Source organism: Leptopilina boulardi, unplaced genomic scaffold (genome assembly GCF_019393585.1).
Source record: "Leptopilina boulardi isolate dan_hultmark-lab unplaced genomic scaffold, ZJU_Lbou_2.1 LbouV2_122, whole genome shotgun sequence".
NCBI classification, from domain to species: domain Eukaryota; kingdom Metazoa; phylum Arthropoda; class Insecta; order Hymenoptera; family Figitidae; genus Leptopilina; species Leptopilina boulardi.
This window is the reverse complement of record NW_026137666.1, coordinates 3,118,114-3,136,055: the sequence shown is the minus strand read 5'-3', so window position 1 is coordinate 3,136,055 and position 17,942 is coordinate 3,118,114. Positions and strand designations below refer to the sequence as shown.

General features: G+C 27.3%; 1 protein-coding gene across 1 annotated transcript in view; it reads left to right on the top strand.

Moving 5' to 3' along the window:
• LOC127286988 (cuticlin-4) overlaps window positions 1-7,597 on the top strand; it is a 105,381-nt gene extending 97,784 nt beyond the window's left edge. Inside the window, exon 6 of the mRNA XM_051313666.1 lies at window positions 53-7,597. Within this exon, the coding sequence (XP_051169623.1) occupies window positions 53-442 (390 nt within the window). The 3' untranslated portion in view covers window positions 443-7,597. The remainder of the gene's footprint in view (window positions 1-52) is intronic.
• Window positions 7,598-17,942: the final 10,345 nt, after the last annotated feature.

Below are 17,942 nucleotides of genomic sequence, written 5' to 3'. Positions count from 1 at the left end.
CACCTCATAAATATAAAGACCGAATATTCTACGTCATATTTTTTATTTTTAGGACGAATTTCTCATGTTAACATACGATACACCGCATGTTAATAAACGAGCTGCTCAAGAAATGACAGATGTAAATACATCTCGAACAATTCAAGTCGTCGCCCCGGGTGATGTAAATTTTGCCTTAGGTGCATCAAACCCCATTAACGACACCACAGTTGTGATACAAAACTCATCTACAGATTCGGAATCTATTTGTATGTCACTAGCAGGCTTCGTAGGAGGCTTAGTTATGCTTCTGTTAGTAGTAGTTGTCGCATCTCTAGTGGCAGCTTTTCTATTTGTTCGGGTGAAAGCCATTGATCGAAAAAATTCAAGTATGAATAGCATGAACTATGTACATACAGCATATCTTTCTGAAAAACCTGAAATTGTGAAAGTTGCTAATTAAAGAAATTATAACTTTTGATAAAGAAAAGCGTCAAATAAAAAGAAGTAGAAAATTTAATAAAATATGCCTGTTACATCCGCAATTGCATCTGTAAGATAAAAGCAAGGGAAAGGAGCTCATTAATAGCAAAGAATTGTTGGATACAATGTATTCTTTAAGTCTAGTATGCAGATTTCATATTTCATTTAATATAACCTTAATTTGTTTTCAAAAGTAGACAAATGAAAGAAGACTTTCACTAAAACTTGTTATTCAGCTTCGATGTTTGAAAGTTTGATGGATTCTTGCTGAGGCATTTGTGGTTTTTTGAGAGTTGTTCTTTTTGAGGCTTAAAATAAACGATTTTAAAATTTTTTATATAACTTTTAATATCTAGATGTACCAAATTTTTCAAATAGTGAAAGGTTCTAGCCTCAAAAAATAGAACATTCCTATGGGTTGCCTAGACGTATCCGCAAATTAGGAATTTTATTACGAACTAGTATTTACATACTGTTTTTTCCTTTCATTTTTTTGTTCTCAGTTTAATAATTAGAATCAACGAAATGTTAAAGTTTACAAAATTCACTAAACTATTTTCTTCTACATTCAAATAGTCAGTATACTTTCTTTCATTGTGTTAAATATTATAAATTAATAATATGATCTATACTTAATTTTTATTCTATTCTTATCAAAAATTCTGAAGAATTTTAAGTTTAATTTTATAACTAATTTTAGTTTGTAACAAATTTCTGTCAGTGTAAAATTTCAGACTATTAACGTAGGAACCGAAATGTACGTAAATTTCTACAGCCATAATACTTGCAAGTTTTCTGGCAAATAATAACTAAAGAATGTTATTTTTAATTAATGAAACTACAGAATTTAAAAATTTATTAAATTTGTGGGATTAAATGCATGTGAGAGTTCGTGTACCTGAACATAAAAGTTGCACTTCCTTGCACAGCAGTATAGATCGGGTTGGATCCGAGCAAGAATAACACCCCGTCGCAGTGTGTGGTTGGAAAAGAGTTAATCAAAATTACCAATATTTTTTAAATAAAAAATTTAAATTTTCTAAATTCAATATTACACATTTGAAACTTGTATTTTTGATATCTTTATCACCTAACGATTTCAACGATATATTATTTGCCCTAAACCCTACTAAAAATCCCTGTACAAGATCTTATGTAAGAAAATGTACATGTTCAGCAGCTGAACTCCCACACAGCACCAAAAATTCCCCGACGATTATTTCAATGTTTAAAGGTTAACTTGGGAGTATTGAATCGTCGGGTTCAGAAAAGATTATTTAAATATTAAAATGTCCGCATGTCAACAAATGTTTAACGCGAAAGTTGGCTGATTATGTAAATTATAGTTTCGTTAAAGGTTTAAAATGATAATAATAATTAAATATTTAGTTATTTTATTTATTCTACTTATAATTATATTAATTTATCCTTTTTTATATGTGACAACTATTATTTAAACAATAATTAAATTTATTTTTTTAAAAATATTTTTGCCTAGTATAAACATTCAATGAATCTTCGGAGAATTTTCGAAGCTGTGTGGACTTGTACCAATTCTGATGACAAAATGTACAAAAAAAATGCTCAATTTCGGCAGCAGAATTTGGAAAAAGTTCTTGTATCAGAACTCTTACAACATCTTGCACAACTCTCACAGCACCGTTTATTTCAGGATATCCAACAGCTTTTGGCGATTTGGTTATCCGTAGGATGTCCTCAGCACTGAAAAAATTTAAGAATGATGCTGTCTTTATGAGAGAGAGCAACGCTCTCTGTCGAGGGTTAACTGTAGCTCGAATAAGGGCGAGCTGCTGCTCTTTGGCGAGTAGCTGTTGTCCTTTTTTTAGGGGCACTTGTCGACAACAACTCTCTCTACAAAGACAGCAGTGTTCCTTTAATTTTTTCAGTGAGGATATCCTAACCACCGCAAGCCGATGTATATCTCTAGGACGTCCCTTGGATATCCTCAAATGTGCTGTGAGGAAAGATCTTCTACAAGAAAATATAATTAATATTTGTATACAAGAAAATGTACATGTTCTTGTTCATATTTTTGTGCAGGTTCATTACTACACATGAAAACTTACTTACACATGAAACTGTTTATGTTCTTGTACAAGTAAATTTGGAAAAAATTTAAGAGTTTAATAATTTATAATTATTAAAACTCTTCACTTATGCACGCTAAAAATTATTGCGCAGCCTTTAAAGTTTTTAATTTTTACTAAACGAAGACATAAACGAACCTATACAAGAATATGAACAAGAACATGTACATTTCCTTGTACAGGGATTCTCAGGAGGGAATGTATGCTTACAAATTTATTAATGTAGATAAATTTGTAAAATTTAATTAAAAACTGTATACGCTTAAAATGCATACTGTTAAACTGTGTACAAAAAAACTGCACACGAATTAAAATATTAATATTTTATTTAAAAAATTCTTACCGATTAAACTGCATACAATAAAAGATCCAAAAAATTAATATTAATTTTATTAAAAAATTATATATGATTAAATTGCATACCGTTAAACTGCACACAAATCAACTCTATATATAGCCAAATTTAATCTTTATTTAATTTGTGGGATCTTTTGCTGTATGCAGTTTAACCGTGTGCAGTTTAGTAGTAAATAATTTTTTAATTCAAAAAATATTAATTTATTTCTTGTACAGTTTTGCTGTATGCAGTTTAACGGTGCGCATTTTAATTGTATTTAGTTTATAATTTTAATTTAAAAAATTTTTTTTTAAATAACTCGTATGCAGTTTAGTGTGTGTAGTTTTCCTGTTAGCAGTTCAATTGTGGGCAACTTCAACCGCCCCTTTTATTCATTTAGGGCAAATAATAATGTGACGTTCTACGGTAAAAGGGACCTTAGCTACAAAAGATGAATTTTGCAGGAAATGCGTTTAAAGTGAAGCGTGTCTGATTGGTTGAAACGCTCCATCGACATTCAACCCTACAAAAAAAAAACAAAAAAAAAACGAACAAAAAACAAACGAACCATTTTAGCACCAAACTGCTTTATCCTTTAATAGTATGTAACTTCATTGACCTATTAAAGAGTGAAATAATGCTTTTTTAGTTTAAAGTAAGTCCATCTCTGGCGGATTGTGTAAACCGAGTATTTGACTGAGCTTGATCAAGTTTCGGTTCGTGTGGGTTTGAGGCAATATATTCCAAAAAATAATTGAAATATTGGTAAAATTGCTATTAGGAAGTAATAATTAATGTTTTCTGAGTCGATTTATGCAATATTATTGGATAATTAAGCTCTTATTATTGAATAATTAATTTTTTTAAAGAAGAAGTTTACCTGCCATGGTATACTCTATTCTGTGATTTAAACAATAAACTAGTACTAAATAATTAAATAAATAATATATAAAAATTTTTTGTTGTAACCTTAATATATGCATATTACCGACATAATACACGCGTTGATCAGTAGATGTCCCACAAAAACACTTTGTGAATTTTTTTTTCTGTTACTTTGCGGTTTAAAAAAAATTCAAGGATTCCCTAAACATTTTATAAAATAAAAATATTTTACATAATTTTTAAATTTTTATGTCAAAATTATAAAAAATTATGTAAAATACTTTTATTAGTTTAATTTTTTAAGAAATATTTTTTTAACTCATAATTTTTTTATTTAAACAAAATTATGTCAAAGTAAAACAAAAATGTAGCATAAAAAAATAAAAAATTTAAAAGAAATTACACATTCAACATTGTAGTTTTGAAGTTAAACAAATTTTTAAATAAAAGTCGTTTTTCAGTTTTTCAAAATATTAAGGTTTGTTGGCCACTTTGATGACATTATTTTTTAGAACTAATAATTAATCAAAATCAAAAAAGGGTAAAGATTGCGTGACGTATTATGTGCACAACCCCAAAGATAAAAATTCATTTTTCTCAATTGACGTACTGATCAATTTTATCAAAAAAACTTATTCCTTATTGCTTCCAATTGTAGGCAAACAATTTTTACAATGTTTTCGGAATTTTTTAAAATATTTTGAATTTTTAAATAATTATTTTGGTTTATTATACTACGTACTTTTATGTATTTTGATGCAGTGATTGCGAAAATCATAGTGACAATACCCGAAAATTTGATTTTTATGGTGAAAACCATTAAAAAAAAGTCCTAAAAATTATGGTTTTTAACGTTTATTGTGTAAAAAATGAAAAATTTTTAAAAAGTGCAAAAAATACAAATTATGTATTTTAATGAGACCTATAACTTTTGTCTAAAAGTTTTTTTTATTTTTCCATATTTTACCCTATAATAATAATAAAAAATTTTTATTAGTTGAATTTTTTAAGAAATATTTTTTTTTATTAAAAACTAATCATTTTTTAATTTAAACAAAATTATTTTTGTAGTCTCAAAAAAATTATTTTATAAAATATTAAGGGTATCCTTGAATTTTTTTTAAACCGCAAAGTGACAGAAAAAAAATTCACAAAGTGTTTTTGAGGGCCATCTACTGATCAACACGTGTATTACGTCGGTAATATGCATATATTAAGGTTACAACAAAAAATTTTTATATAATATTTATTTCATTAGTTAGTACTAGTTTATTGTATAAATAACAAAAATAATTAATATTAATTCAATAGAAAAAAAGTTAATTTTCTGTCATTTTCCTTTTTTTCAATCACAAAATAGAGTATACTATGACAGGTAAATATACTACTCTTTAAAAAAGTTAATTATTTAATAATAAGAGCTTAATTATTCAATAATTTTGCGTAAATCGTCTCAGAAAACATTAATTTTTAATTCCTAATAGCAATTTTACCAATATTTCAATTATTTTTTGCAATATATTGCCTCAAACCCAAACGAACCGAAACTTGACCGACTTACTTTAAACTAAAAAAGCATTATTTCATGCTTTAATAGGTAAACGAAGTTACATCCAATAAAGGATAAATCAGTTTGGTGCTAAAATAGTTCATTTGTTGTTCATGTGTTACTAATAACACATGAGCAGTCCATTCGAATATAGCAGACACAACCTTACGTATATTGCAAGAAATTCATACCGATTTTTTATGGCTTTCGAGCAATACTAGCACAAGCTGTAAAATATTAGCACAAGCCTTTGCGATATTAGCAAACGAAGCTTATGAGAAAAGCGCACGCGTAAGTCTTGTGAGATAATCGTAACAGATTTCTCTCCGCGTACTACTACATAAATATATAAAACCAAAAGCCGATGTTGCCCGAATGGAGAGCAACATACATATGTGCCAAGTGTAGTCCTTTGGGAAGAGGAGGAGATAGTTTTCATAACTGACTTACAGCTGACATCGCGAAAAGGAAAATTGGTTGGTATTAAAAACTTAAAATTAAAATATTTTCACCTAAGATCACTTTCACCGTAGAGCGTCACATAATTATATCGTTGAAATCGTCAGGAGATGGAGATATCAAAAATACAAGTTTAAAATGTGGAATATTGAAATTAGAAAATTAAAATTTTTTATTTAAAAAGCAAGTAATTTTGATTAACCCTTTTTTAACCACACACTGCGACGGGGTGTCCTTTACTCGGATCCAACCCGAGCTACTGGTGTGAATGGGAAAATCCATGTACACGAACCCTTACATGCGCTTAAGCCCATTTAGATATTTAGAATGGGTTTACCAATTTCAGTTAAGTACTTAATCCACAGTTAGTCCTAAAAAACTTAATTTTTAATTGTCATTTTTAATTGAATTGATCAACTTTTAACCGAAATCGGTTAAACTTGTTTTTAAATTAAGTTGATCCTTTTTATGTTTTCTGCGCCGTTAAAAGAAACCGTATAAGAATGAAAATTTATTTTACCGTAAAATAAAATGAGTCATATGTATATAATTTGTTGATGTTACAAATGTGAAAATTACGAAAACAATACTGCGTTAAGATAAAAAATTGAACATCAATTTTAACTTGTCGATTATATTATTCGTTAGTTTTATATTAATTAATTTATTGTGAATTGTTGATTCAAGTTGTACAGAATATAAAGTAAAGTCCATTAATTGTAAGTTACTTTTTTTAATTACAAATATTGTCATATAAGTAGTAGTGTAAATATGTAATTTATTTTATATGCTTTTTGGGAATTTTATAATTGCAGCATGTTCCAAAACAGTGCATTATTCTATAATTTCATAATTTAATTTTATTATTTATTTATTATTTTATAATTTTTTATCCCGCAGACACAAACATGGTACTGTCAAGAAGCTGCTGACAGGGAATAGAGCTTCTTATTTGTTCGACCTGTTTGATAAAGGCGACCACTTTTTCTCTAGCACAGTAGAAAACAATAATTCAGCATAAACATTTCGCATTAAGGAAAAACACTGACAGAATTCGGTTTTCTGACTGAACCGTATTGGGACGTTCCCCCGAATTATATCTGCCCGTGTAGTTGTATTAATGTATTATATTGTTTTTGTAGCTTGAAAGATGTCTATTGTGAAAACGAAATAATAGAAAATTCTATAAAAGAGTGAAAAAATGTGACATATATTACTGGATTTATGATATAGCTAATCGACTTATATGATAACTTTACCATACTAGTCAGTGTTTTAAGTTGAGCACACTGACTCATATGGTTAAAAATTACCATCTGATTTGGTAAATCCAGTCATGCGTTTCACATTTCATTCTTTTCACTTTTTAATAAAATTTTTAATTAATTTAATTTAATAAAATTTCTATTTTTGGAAAATCGAAAATTATCACCAATACAAAGCTTAAGGAAGCAAAACTAGAAAAAATTGACTCCCTTTTTAATACAAGTCGAACAAATAAATGACTTCTACCCCCTACTACTATCTATCAGAAATCGACACGTTTAGGCCTTTGGAATAAAAATTATCGAAGTTAATAAGAACTTAAGGATTACGCTCATTGTTGCTTTATATACTATTATTTTTTTAATTTTATAAAAATAAATTGTTAAATTCATCTCGAAACTGCGTTTACGATTTTATTTTTAAGACATGATTTTTCTTGTATATTCATACGTTGTTGTTTGACAATATTGAGATTGTGACAGTTAAATCCTTTTACAAAAAGTAAAATTTTATAATTCATCAGAATTGTAATTTTAAAGGCTTATTTTATTTTAAACAAAGTTGCCTACAGTTCCAATAAAACTTTTTTATAAATCTGACTGGTAGAAGAGAGTAGAAACTATAGTGTGTCTCTGCATATAGTGGATCATTTCAGTTTTCTGGAAAATAATTTAAAGAAACTCTACCAAATTCGAAATACAAATTAAGTTCAAGTATTTCCACTGCGACCAAAAACTTAAATTACGTTGATTAATTATTTCTAAATGAAATCGAAAGTAACTGTTTTAAGAAAAAAAAACAATTTTCTTAAAATATTATGATGATTTTTTATAGACATAAGGCAGTGAAAAATAAAAGTTCTTGTTATTTCTTGTGGTATATAGAGGATCTAGCAACAGTGATTCAAGCAAAAATTTAAAATTTAAGAAACGTTGGAATGATAACAAAAATTTTTTTTATTGATTTCAGAAGGTGCATTGATTGGGATTAAAAATATCATAAATGTACACAAAAAATGACATTGGTAAAAATAACTAAAAATGTGTAGTTAAAAAAAAGCAGTTAAAAGTACCATACTCAGAACCATTTTAACTAAACTTAGACAGTTGGTGGTACTAAATTTTAGTAGTCAATTTCACTTAGTTAAAATTACTAATATTTGTAGTTGAAATAACTGTTATGTGATTTTAAATGGCTTTACAACACTTTAATAGTTAAAGCTACTGTTAAAAATTGTTATTTTTAGGATTTCTGTAGTTGAAAGAAGCATTTCTTATTAGTTGAAAAAAAAATTATAAACTTACTGTTTTCAAGTAGTTAAAGTAAGTGTTAAAAATAGTTATTTTTATGATTTATGTAGTTGAAAAAAACAATTTTTCATAGTTGCAGAAAAACAACTAAACTTAATGTTTTTATGTAGTTAAAATAAGTGTTGAAAATAGTTATTTTTATGATTCGTGTATTTGAAATATCCATTTCTTTCGAAATGCAGAAAAACAATTGGACTTACTGTTTTCATGTAGTCACTATTAATGTGAAGATTATTGTTCAAGTCTAACATATAATTTCTGTTGTAGAGTTAACTGTTATTTTGTAGTAAATATTACTATTTTTAGCAGTTGAAAAAGTTTTTATGTAAAGTTTGAGAAGTATTAATTAAAAGATGATAATAACTATTAAAAGTAGTAAATTTGACTACATTGGATAGTAAAATTAACTGCATAGTGACAAGAATGTCCTCAAATATCATGTAAGTCATCCTAGCGTGCGTGCGTGAGGTTACTTGGTTAAGTTGTTGGCTTGCGAATGTTAGGGTCGTGCATTCAATCCCCGATGAAAAAATGGATCTAAATACTAATATTAATAATAATAATTTTACTCCCAGATAACAAAATGCCTGCATAATAGCAGGCCGTGTGCCGGACCTCAGTCCGATTGATCGGACCAACGTGCCGGCACATAAGCAGCGCAATGTACGCGCCATTGCTGGCGATATCGCCCGCCCGCGGTCCGATCCATTAAAGTACAGAAAATGTTTTTTACTAAAATAAAAATTGAAACTGCGTCTATGTAGATACGTTTAATGATTATTTAAACAATTTCAGTAAAAAAATTACACGTGCTGATTAACATTTTGAAAATGTGCTCTGGTAACTTTTTTTATCAGATAATCAACCATCTCATTGATTAAATAGCTAAAAAAATAGTGTTCAAAAATATTTCATTAGTAAAAAATGAGCTGTTTTCGGAATTTAATCACGGAAATGCATATATTTAATTCAGTATGATTATTTACAATACTTATCTTAAAGTTAAATTATCTCACGCACGCAAGGGGAATCGAAACCGCGACCTAACGCAAACTAAACCTAATGCCTAACCAACTGATCTATCAACGCACTTGCTTTTATTTACAAGAATTCTGTCCTAAAAATGAACTATAAAATACTTTTATTTAAAATTATTGTTTTTCAAAATGTCATTTATTCAAATATTCTTCTTAGAATTAATTATTTTTATTATAAATAGATCAAACATTTTGAATATTATTATATAGATTGTAATAATTTTCAAGATATTCTATGATTATTTTTTGTGTTATTAAGAATATTCGTATAATCGCATGATTGTTAAATGCAATATATATTATATTCATTAAAATAATAAATTTTTCACTAATGATTAATTATATTTACGAATTCATCAAACTTAAGTAGCAAACAAGTTACAAAAGAAATTCTAAAATTATTCTTGTAAATTATATCGATGGCCCCTAAATGAAAACACGTTTTTCGCGAGTGCTCTCGCGAATAACGTGTTTTCATTTAGGAGCCATCGATATAAATTCTCAATGTAACATCAATAATTAAATCTATCTTTATTTTATTAATTCATTAATTTATTTCTTTGTTAAAGTAAGACAAAATAAATATTTCGAAGTCAAACTTATTAGCTTTATTAAAAGTTTTCATAGTTTTTTTAAAATTTATTCCATCCGATTTTCAATTTATTATTCAATTAATTCAATTCGTTTCATGAATTTTTATTTGTTTAATATTTAGTACAATTTTTAAAAAACTTTTCAGTTAATCGTTTAATTTTTTTAAGGATTTTCTTTTTTTCCCACACATCACATTATATTTCATAAACATTTCATGAATATTTCATTGAAAGATTTGAAATATTTCAATGCAAGGTTCATGAAATGTTGATGAAAACAGGAAAATGTCCGCCTATAAGAAATATTGCCGTGAAATTTTGCTGAAATATTACACATTAAGACTCCTGCAATATTACAAATCGTTATTTTCTAACATGTTCAACACCTTAGGATCCTTAGCATCATTTAAGTTGGAATTTTTCTATAATATTTTAATGAAATATTTCAGCAAAATTACACGGCAATATTACTTATAGGCGGACATTTCCCTAATTTCAGCAATATTTCAAGGACTTTACATTGGAATATTTCAAAATTTCAATGAAATATTTCAGAAATATTTAGAAAATATCATGTGCTGTGTGTGTTTATACGTTATTTTCTCATTTTGTTGTTAAGTTCCTTTATAATTTTTTATTATTCTTTGCTCATTTAATAAATTTTATAGTTTTTCATAATTTTTTCATTTCTTAGAAATGTTGTCCCTTCTCTAAACTGAATAACTTTTTCCTTATATTATTCTTTTTTAATAGATTCTAGTCAGTTTTTTTTTGCATTTTTTCCTGTATTTTTACAAATTTTAAGCTTTTTTCGTTCTTTAAAGCTTTGTTCTTACATTTTTTAAACTCCTTCATTTTATGAATAATCTCCTTAACTTTCTTATATTTTAAGAATTTTCTTTTCTTACCATTTCTATATAGTGTGTTTTACAAAACTTAAGTTATTAGGATTTTTATACTTATTAAACTGCTTAATTTATTAAAAATTTGTTGGCTTATATTTTTCTCATCTTTTTGATAATTTACTTTACTTTTTAAATTTTTTATTCATGATTTTTTAGATATTTTAAAAAGTATTCTACATTTTTAAAAATTTGTGAATTATTTTTTAATAAATCTTGTTATTTTCTCTTATCCCTAGATTAATTCTTTTATTTATATTTTTATATATTTTGAACCATAAAAAAAATTATTGCAAACTTGTTTTGCTTATCACTACAAGAAATAAAATATCAATAAAAATTAATTTATTTATAAATTATTTAATTTTATTAGTGAAAGTAATACTTTTTTTATTTATAATGAAGATTCAAAAACAGAAATTTAAACAAGCCTATTGGCAGATATATCCTGGACAAAAGATCCGGATAATATGTCAGGAACATTGCGAGCACGATGCTGGCACAGTCGGTCTTGTCATAAAGTAGGTGGCACAAAAGGTGCGTTACAGCAGGAACACGGTCCGCCGATCGTTGTGCCTGTAACGTGCCAGACACGTTTGTTATCTGGGCTACTTTGAATAGTTTTTTTTACTAAATTTTACAATTGATTTAACCGTTTTTACATAGTTGTCTCAAATACTTTCTGTTAATAGGCGCCTCCTGGAACCATGAAAATTAGTAACTCCAACCTAATAAAACAGTTAATGTGACTGACAAAAAATCATTGAAATAACTTCTTTATTTGGTTAAATTTACTGTAAAAGTAGTAATTTTTACTATACTTTACAGTTAATCTGACAATTTTTACATAGTTGTTTCAACTACTGTTTGTTCATAAGCGCCTCACAGTGGTTTGAAATCAAAAAGTAGGGTTCAAAACAGTCTAGAGCCTACAAATCGCAACCGATTTTGGAATTTTTTTTTTAAATAATCTTTAATAAAATTGTAAGAGATCCCTCGAGCCCGATTTTTGATTTTCAATTTGCATAAATAATTATATTAATATAAACAAATAAAAAAAACGTACTTTTTTACATATTAGGGGAGGATGGGGTAAGGATAGTTAGGTAAGACATTTTTGGATCTAGTAGCTAAAATTCAACAGGCATCGGAAAAAGAATAGTATCGTTCGAAAGCCTGTTTATTTAGCTACAATTTTGTAATACATTATTTTGCTGTGGATTGCAATGCCTTCGAGATATTAGCGGAAAATTAAAAAAAAAATTTAACTATCCTTGCTCACTATTGGGGCAAGGTTAGTTATCAAAATTCTTTTTATGAAAAATAATAAAAAAAAAGACATTAAATTTGGGGTTTTTTTAATTTCATTGGATAAAAGCACCTCAAAACACTTCCAAGCACTACCAAAAAAATTTTTTGGACATAAATAAATATTTAAAACAGCTAATATCTGAAACAGTGTTTTAAACAGAACTGAGACATTTTAGAAAAAACAGGATTTTCACAAATAAACACGTAGCTTCCACAAATGATATCGCATCAAGATAAAATTTTTCTTGACGTCTTTTAGTGTTAAAACAAGTATATGTGGACGTCCAAATGAAAAGGTACCACTTTGGCACTATTGGACTTATCTATATGGTCAAATTCCTTGTTAAATTTGGAAAATTTTGAGGGGTCTTACGTCCATTTTGGTGCAAAATTCGCTGAGTTACAGAATTTTAAAGTTCAGAGTGCCAAAAACACCATTTCGAGAAAAACGAAATCAAAGATTGAAATTCAAATATCTCTGATTCTTCTGGGAAGTTATTCAGATGAGAATTGTTTTAATTCAAGAACACCTTAAAGATGAAAAATCAATAGGTTTAGAATTTTTCCCCCCCTCCATTTTCAAAATAATGCATAACCGACAAAGTGGTACCTTTTCTAAAAATACGATTTTTAATTAATAAATCGATTTTTTTTTGTAAGTTAATAATTGTGTGTCACTTTATTGAGTCATTTAAAGAAAAAAAAGAAAAAGTAGACAAAAAAATTTTTTTAATTGACTTATTTATGAAAAAATTTAAAAAATATCGAAATTATCATTTTCATAAAAACGAAATTGAAGACTATAATGCGAATATCTTTGGTTTTTCTGGGAAGTTATTCAGATGAGAGTTGTTTTAGTTCAAGAACACCTTAAAGATGAAAAATCAATAGGTTTAGAATTTTTCCCCCCTCCATTTTTAAAATAACATCGAAAATAACGTATAACCGACAAAGTAGTACCTTTTCTAAAAATGCGATTTTTAATTAATAAACCGAATTTTTTACGAAGTAGTTTCAAAGTACTCAAACTATCCGCTAAAGGTAAAACTGCATCATAGAGAGAGGAAAACGAGACCAAATTAGTATGTGAGAGAGAGAAAGAGAGAGAAAGATAATCAGCGGTTTAATTCCTCGATAAATGTATCTATAACTTCCTAATTTCAATGTGACTTAGCGGAGTCTTATCGATAAGTAATTTACCGCGACTTATTTTATGCACTAAATTTTTTTATATTTAGAAATCTTTCACGGCAAGCTTGCCGCAATCATTCTTAGTATGCTTGCAGCAATCTTGTAGCAATCTTTCATGGCAAGATTGCAGCAACCTTTCCTGGAAAGCTTACAGCAAGATTTCACGGCAAGCTTGCCCTGGGTGGGACATTTCGCTAGCTCAGACAAGCTTGACAAGCTTGCACGGTAAACTCGCCGCAAGCTTGCTGCAAGTTTCCGTGCTGTCTGGGTAATGATTATTTTATTTGATCATATTTAAATTTGAAAATCTTTGTTGGAGTGTCTTGTTGTAATATATGTCATAAAAAATGTCATTTGCTACAGAATTAATGTTTTTTTAGCGAACACACGAATCTCCAGGGTGCCAATAACTTAAACAGTATGGCCATCTCACCTCGAAAAAACATGGCCATCTCTCCTAATGTCAGGAGACAAATTGACACAACTATAATATAAATAAATAAATAAAATTTTTGAATAAATGTAAAGTTATGACAAAGCTTGGGTCATGTACTTTACAAAAAAATATGAAATTCAAAATTATTCTATAAAATAACATAACACCAGTGAGAAACGTAAACTCATCACTTTTTTTCTGAACTAGTCAAAATAACAAATCAGATTTTTTCATACTTTTTCAATATTTTTCGTGAAGTTTTTCTTTTAATTGTGTTTTGCCACAAAACAAAGCGAACTAATCTTTAATAAGCGACACCTAGAAGCAAATTCTATAAAATATTTTAATTGGCCATCTCTCCCGCATGACCAACTCCTCCGGACTTACTCTATTTTAAAAAAAAATTCCAAAATCGATTGCGATTTGTAGGCTCTAGACTGTTTTGAACCCTACTTTTTGATTTCAAACCACTGTGCGCCTCCTGGAACTAGGAGAAATAGTTAAAATTAAGACAAATTTACCATGAACTTTTTTGAGTGTGATTCTCTTGTAACCAATGATTTTTTAATAATGCTGAATGTTAAAAAAATCAATTAATTAAATCAAAGTTACAAAAGGGAAGACTCGAATAAATTGTTTGTTGGGCGCCTGTCCTTTCTTGGGACAAAAATAAAAATAAATAAATAATTAAGGGACAAAAGAATTAAATTGATTAAATAGATTAAATAAATTTTTCTTTAATCGTTGAATTAGTCTGGAAAAATACACAAGGCCACCAGGCAAACTATTTTAGAGACTGTCAAATTCAACAATTAAATCAAAATTATTCTTGATTGTCAAATTAGTCTGAAGAGTACACACGGCCACCAGGCTTTTACTCAAAGACTGTCAAATTCAATAATCAAGGGAAACTCAAAGCAAAGAAATGATTCAAAATTTAAATTAAATTAAAATAGTCTTCCTTTTACTCGGCCTGCCGCAGTCTCAATTCTTGGTTAACAGTAGAGAGGGCGGTTCGGAAAAGCCATATTCGAAAAGATTTAATTTTTAAATTAAATAAAACATGAGATTTTCTAAACAAAAGGTTAATAAATTTCTTTATTTTAAATTTTTGAACATGATAAAAATTTGAGTCAAGACTCGATATAATACCAAAAAAATAATTACTTATTCTTTCTTTTTAAAAGAATAACGATTCTTTAATTCGAGGAATGGAAAAAGGGATTAAATTGAAATGGATACAATAATTATTAAATGAATGACATTTCAATCAATTTTTAAATAAAAATTATAAATTAAATTTAGAGAATTAAATTCATTCTTAAATAATTCCAAAATCAATAAAATAATCAATTAAATTCAAAAGAAATCATTTTAAATTAAATTAAATTGAAATTCTAAATTAAATTAAATTCATATTTAAAGAAAATTAAATTTAGATCTAAAGAAAATTAAATTCATTATTGAAAAATTCAAACAAATAAATAATTTTGAGATATCATTCATAAATGGGAAAATAAAATTTTACCAGAGAATTCCAGAATCAATATTTTATCAAAATGGCTGACGGCAACGAATATCTCCAATGATTAATTCCAAATAATTCCTCCTTTTTATTAAATCAATCTCCTTATTTTTGATACTTCCTTCTTTTTATTTATTTCCTTTTTTTATTTTAATTATAAACGATTTTTATATTAATATTTTCCGATTGAGATCCAAAAATCAAATTAAATTAAATGATAAAATAAAGCGACTAGCTTACACGAAATCACATTAAAGAATGAATAAAAAAGACGTTGTTTGTTTTCTCCTAGGAGATTTTCGTTACCAACCAAAAAAAATGAATATCTAAAAAAACTAAAAAGATCGGGACAAAAAAGAAAGTTTAACGGTCGGTAAAAAGGTCTTCATCTATATCTTGACGGTGATTGGTCCAAACTGATCAAGTGCGAAATTCAAATTCGATAATAAATGTTGTTGACAAAAATTGTTTTCTTGAATAATAATAATACTTCTTCTTGATTAACGATTTTAATACGTTAATCCGACGCAAGATGGTAAATCCTTAATTCTTCTCCAATATAAATATTAATGAATTCGGAATTAATATTGAAATTTACAAAGATAATGCCACACTCAAGTAAAAATCTTCAAACTTCAAATTGACATAAATCCAAAACATCAAATATTTTATATGGGCTTTGGCTAACCGCAGCAATAGAAGTTTTAAATAGTAATAAAAATATAAAGAAGCCTTTCAAAAATCATAATAATTTTTGAGTGTTTCGCCAGGAAACGAAGTCAATGATATTCTCAGGGTGATATTTGCATAAAACGTGAAAATACTTGGCATCTCTCAATTATCCAATTAATGGGTACATCGGAAGTGAATATTCAAGAATCCAAATTTTAATAATAAAAATATATCCAAATAATCGATAATAAGCTTCAAACTATCCAATTATTGATGACATCAAAATTGAGGTTAGGTTGACCAATAAAAATATTCAATATAATCAATTTTTCTCAAAGTTTTTCTAAAATCTTGATATTTTTCTTAATTTCTTGTTTCAGTTGAATGATGGCTCGAAAATACATAAATAAAAAGGGATTACAGACATTAATTCTTAATATTAAATTATTATTAAATAAGATTTTTCCATTTCTCGAATCCATAATGTGATTTCGTCTAGTAAATTTATGATATTGAAATATCTCTTTCGGGAATAATAAACAAAGTTATTTAATATTTTGAAAAATAAATAAACCTTTGTGATTTGTAAAATTGTAAATTTTACAACGTCACACTCTTTAACAGAATTAAGAATCGTCTTTTTGATATTTTTATATTAACGATACTTCTTGGAATTAAAAATTTATCAAATATATTTCACTGAAAGAATAAGAATGCATTTTAGAATTATAGAGAAGATGATGAGATAATTTTTAATATTTTTAAATTAAGGGGTTACACCTGTTTGAAATTTTTTTTCCGTTTTTTTATTGGCTTAAAATATACTATATCATCTCTTGGTTAATAATAAATAACGTCCTTGCATGAAAACAAACTTGAAAATGTTTTTTTATTTTTTCTACTTTTTACTTTGGTAATCTTATGTAGTTTATGAAAATTTTTTTATACTTCCAGTTGACGATCCAGGAGACTTTGCTCGCCGCAAAGCACTGCAAAAAAACCTTGTACTCTTTATGCAATCCTACAGCTGACATTTTGTAAAAAAAAATTCTTGGAAAATACCCTTTTTTAGCCCTTTTTTTGCTGTAAGGTTACTGTAAACATAGCATGTTATTAATAAATAAATTTTATTAATATTTATGCACAGTAGTTTTCTATGGCACATACGGCTGCGCAGTAAATTTTATTTAACAAACCCTATTGAGGTTCATGAAGTACTTTACCAAATATATAATTTTTTATAAACATAAATTTATAATATAATATATATATTATAATATAATTATTTTTAATATATTTTCATATTACTCTATGTTTACAGTAACCTTACAGCAACATTACCGAAAGCTTACAACAACCTTACCGTGTAAACTTACCACGACCTTACTGTGTAAGCTTACCTTAGCCACGGTGAGCTTCGTTTAGGTTCAACCTAAACTGCATGACCCTTCTCAGGTTTTTTTTTATATCAATTCGGTGATGCCTCACGATCATTTTAAGACGAAAATTAAAATAATCGTTGGAGGGAAACTCAAATTATATTGATTTTTAAATTTTTTTTCTAGGTTATTGAAGATATTTTCATTAAAATACCGTTTGGTAAAATACTTATTGCTTCAAAAGCTACAATTTAACATAAAAATAGATTATATATAATAATTAAACCATTTTGATACATAGAATTAAGAAAATGTTTAAAAATAGTCGAAAAAATTGAAATTTTTCTAATTTTTTAAACTTTACTCCTTTATTTAACGTTATTTCAATAAAGTCATGTAGAAGTGAATTAAAGTACATAAAATTTCCTGTAAATCAAAAAAAAACTCTTCTATCTATTATTGTTACAAAAATATGTCATTTGAATTTTAAATTTAATGGATAAATAGTTAAAATTTACCA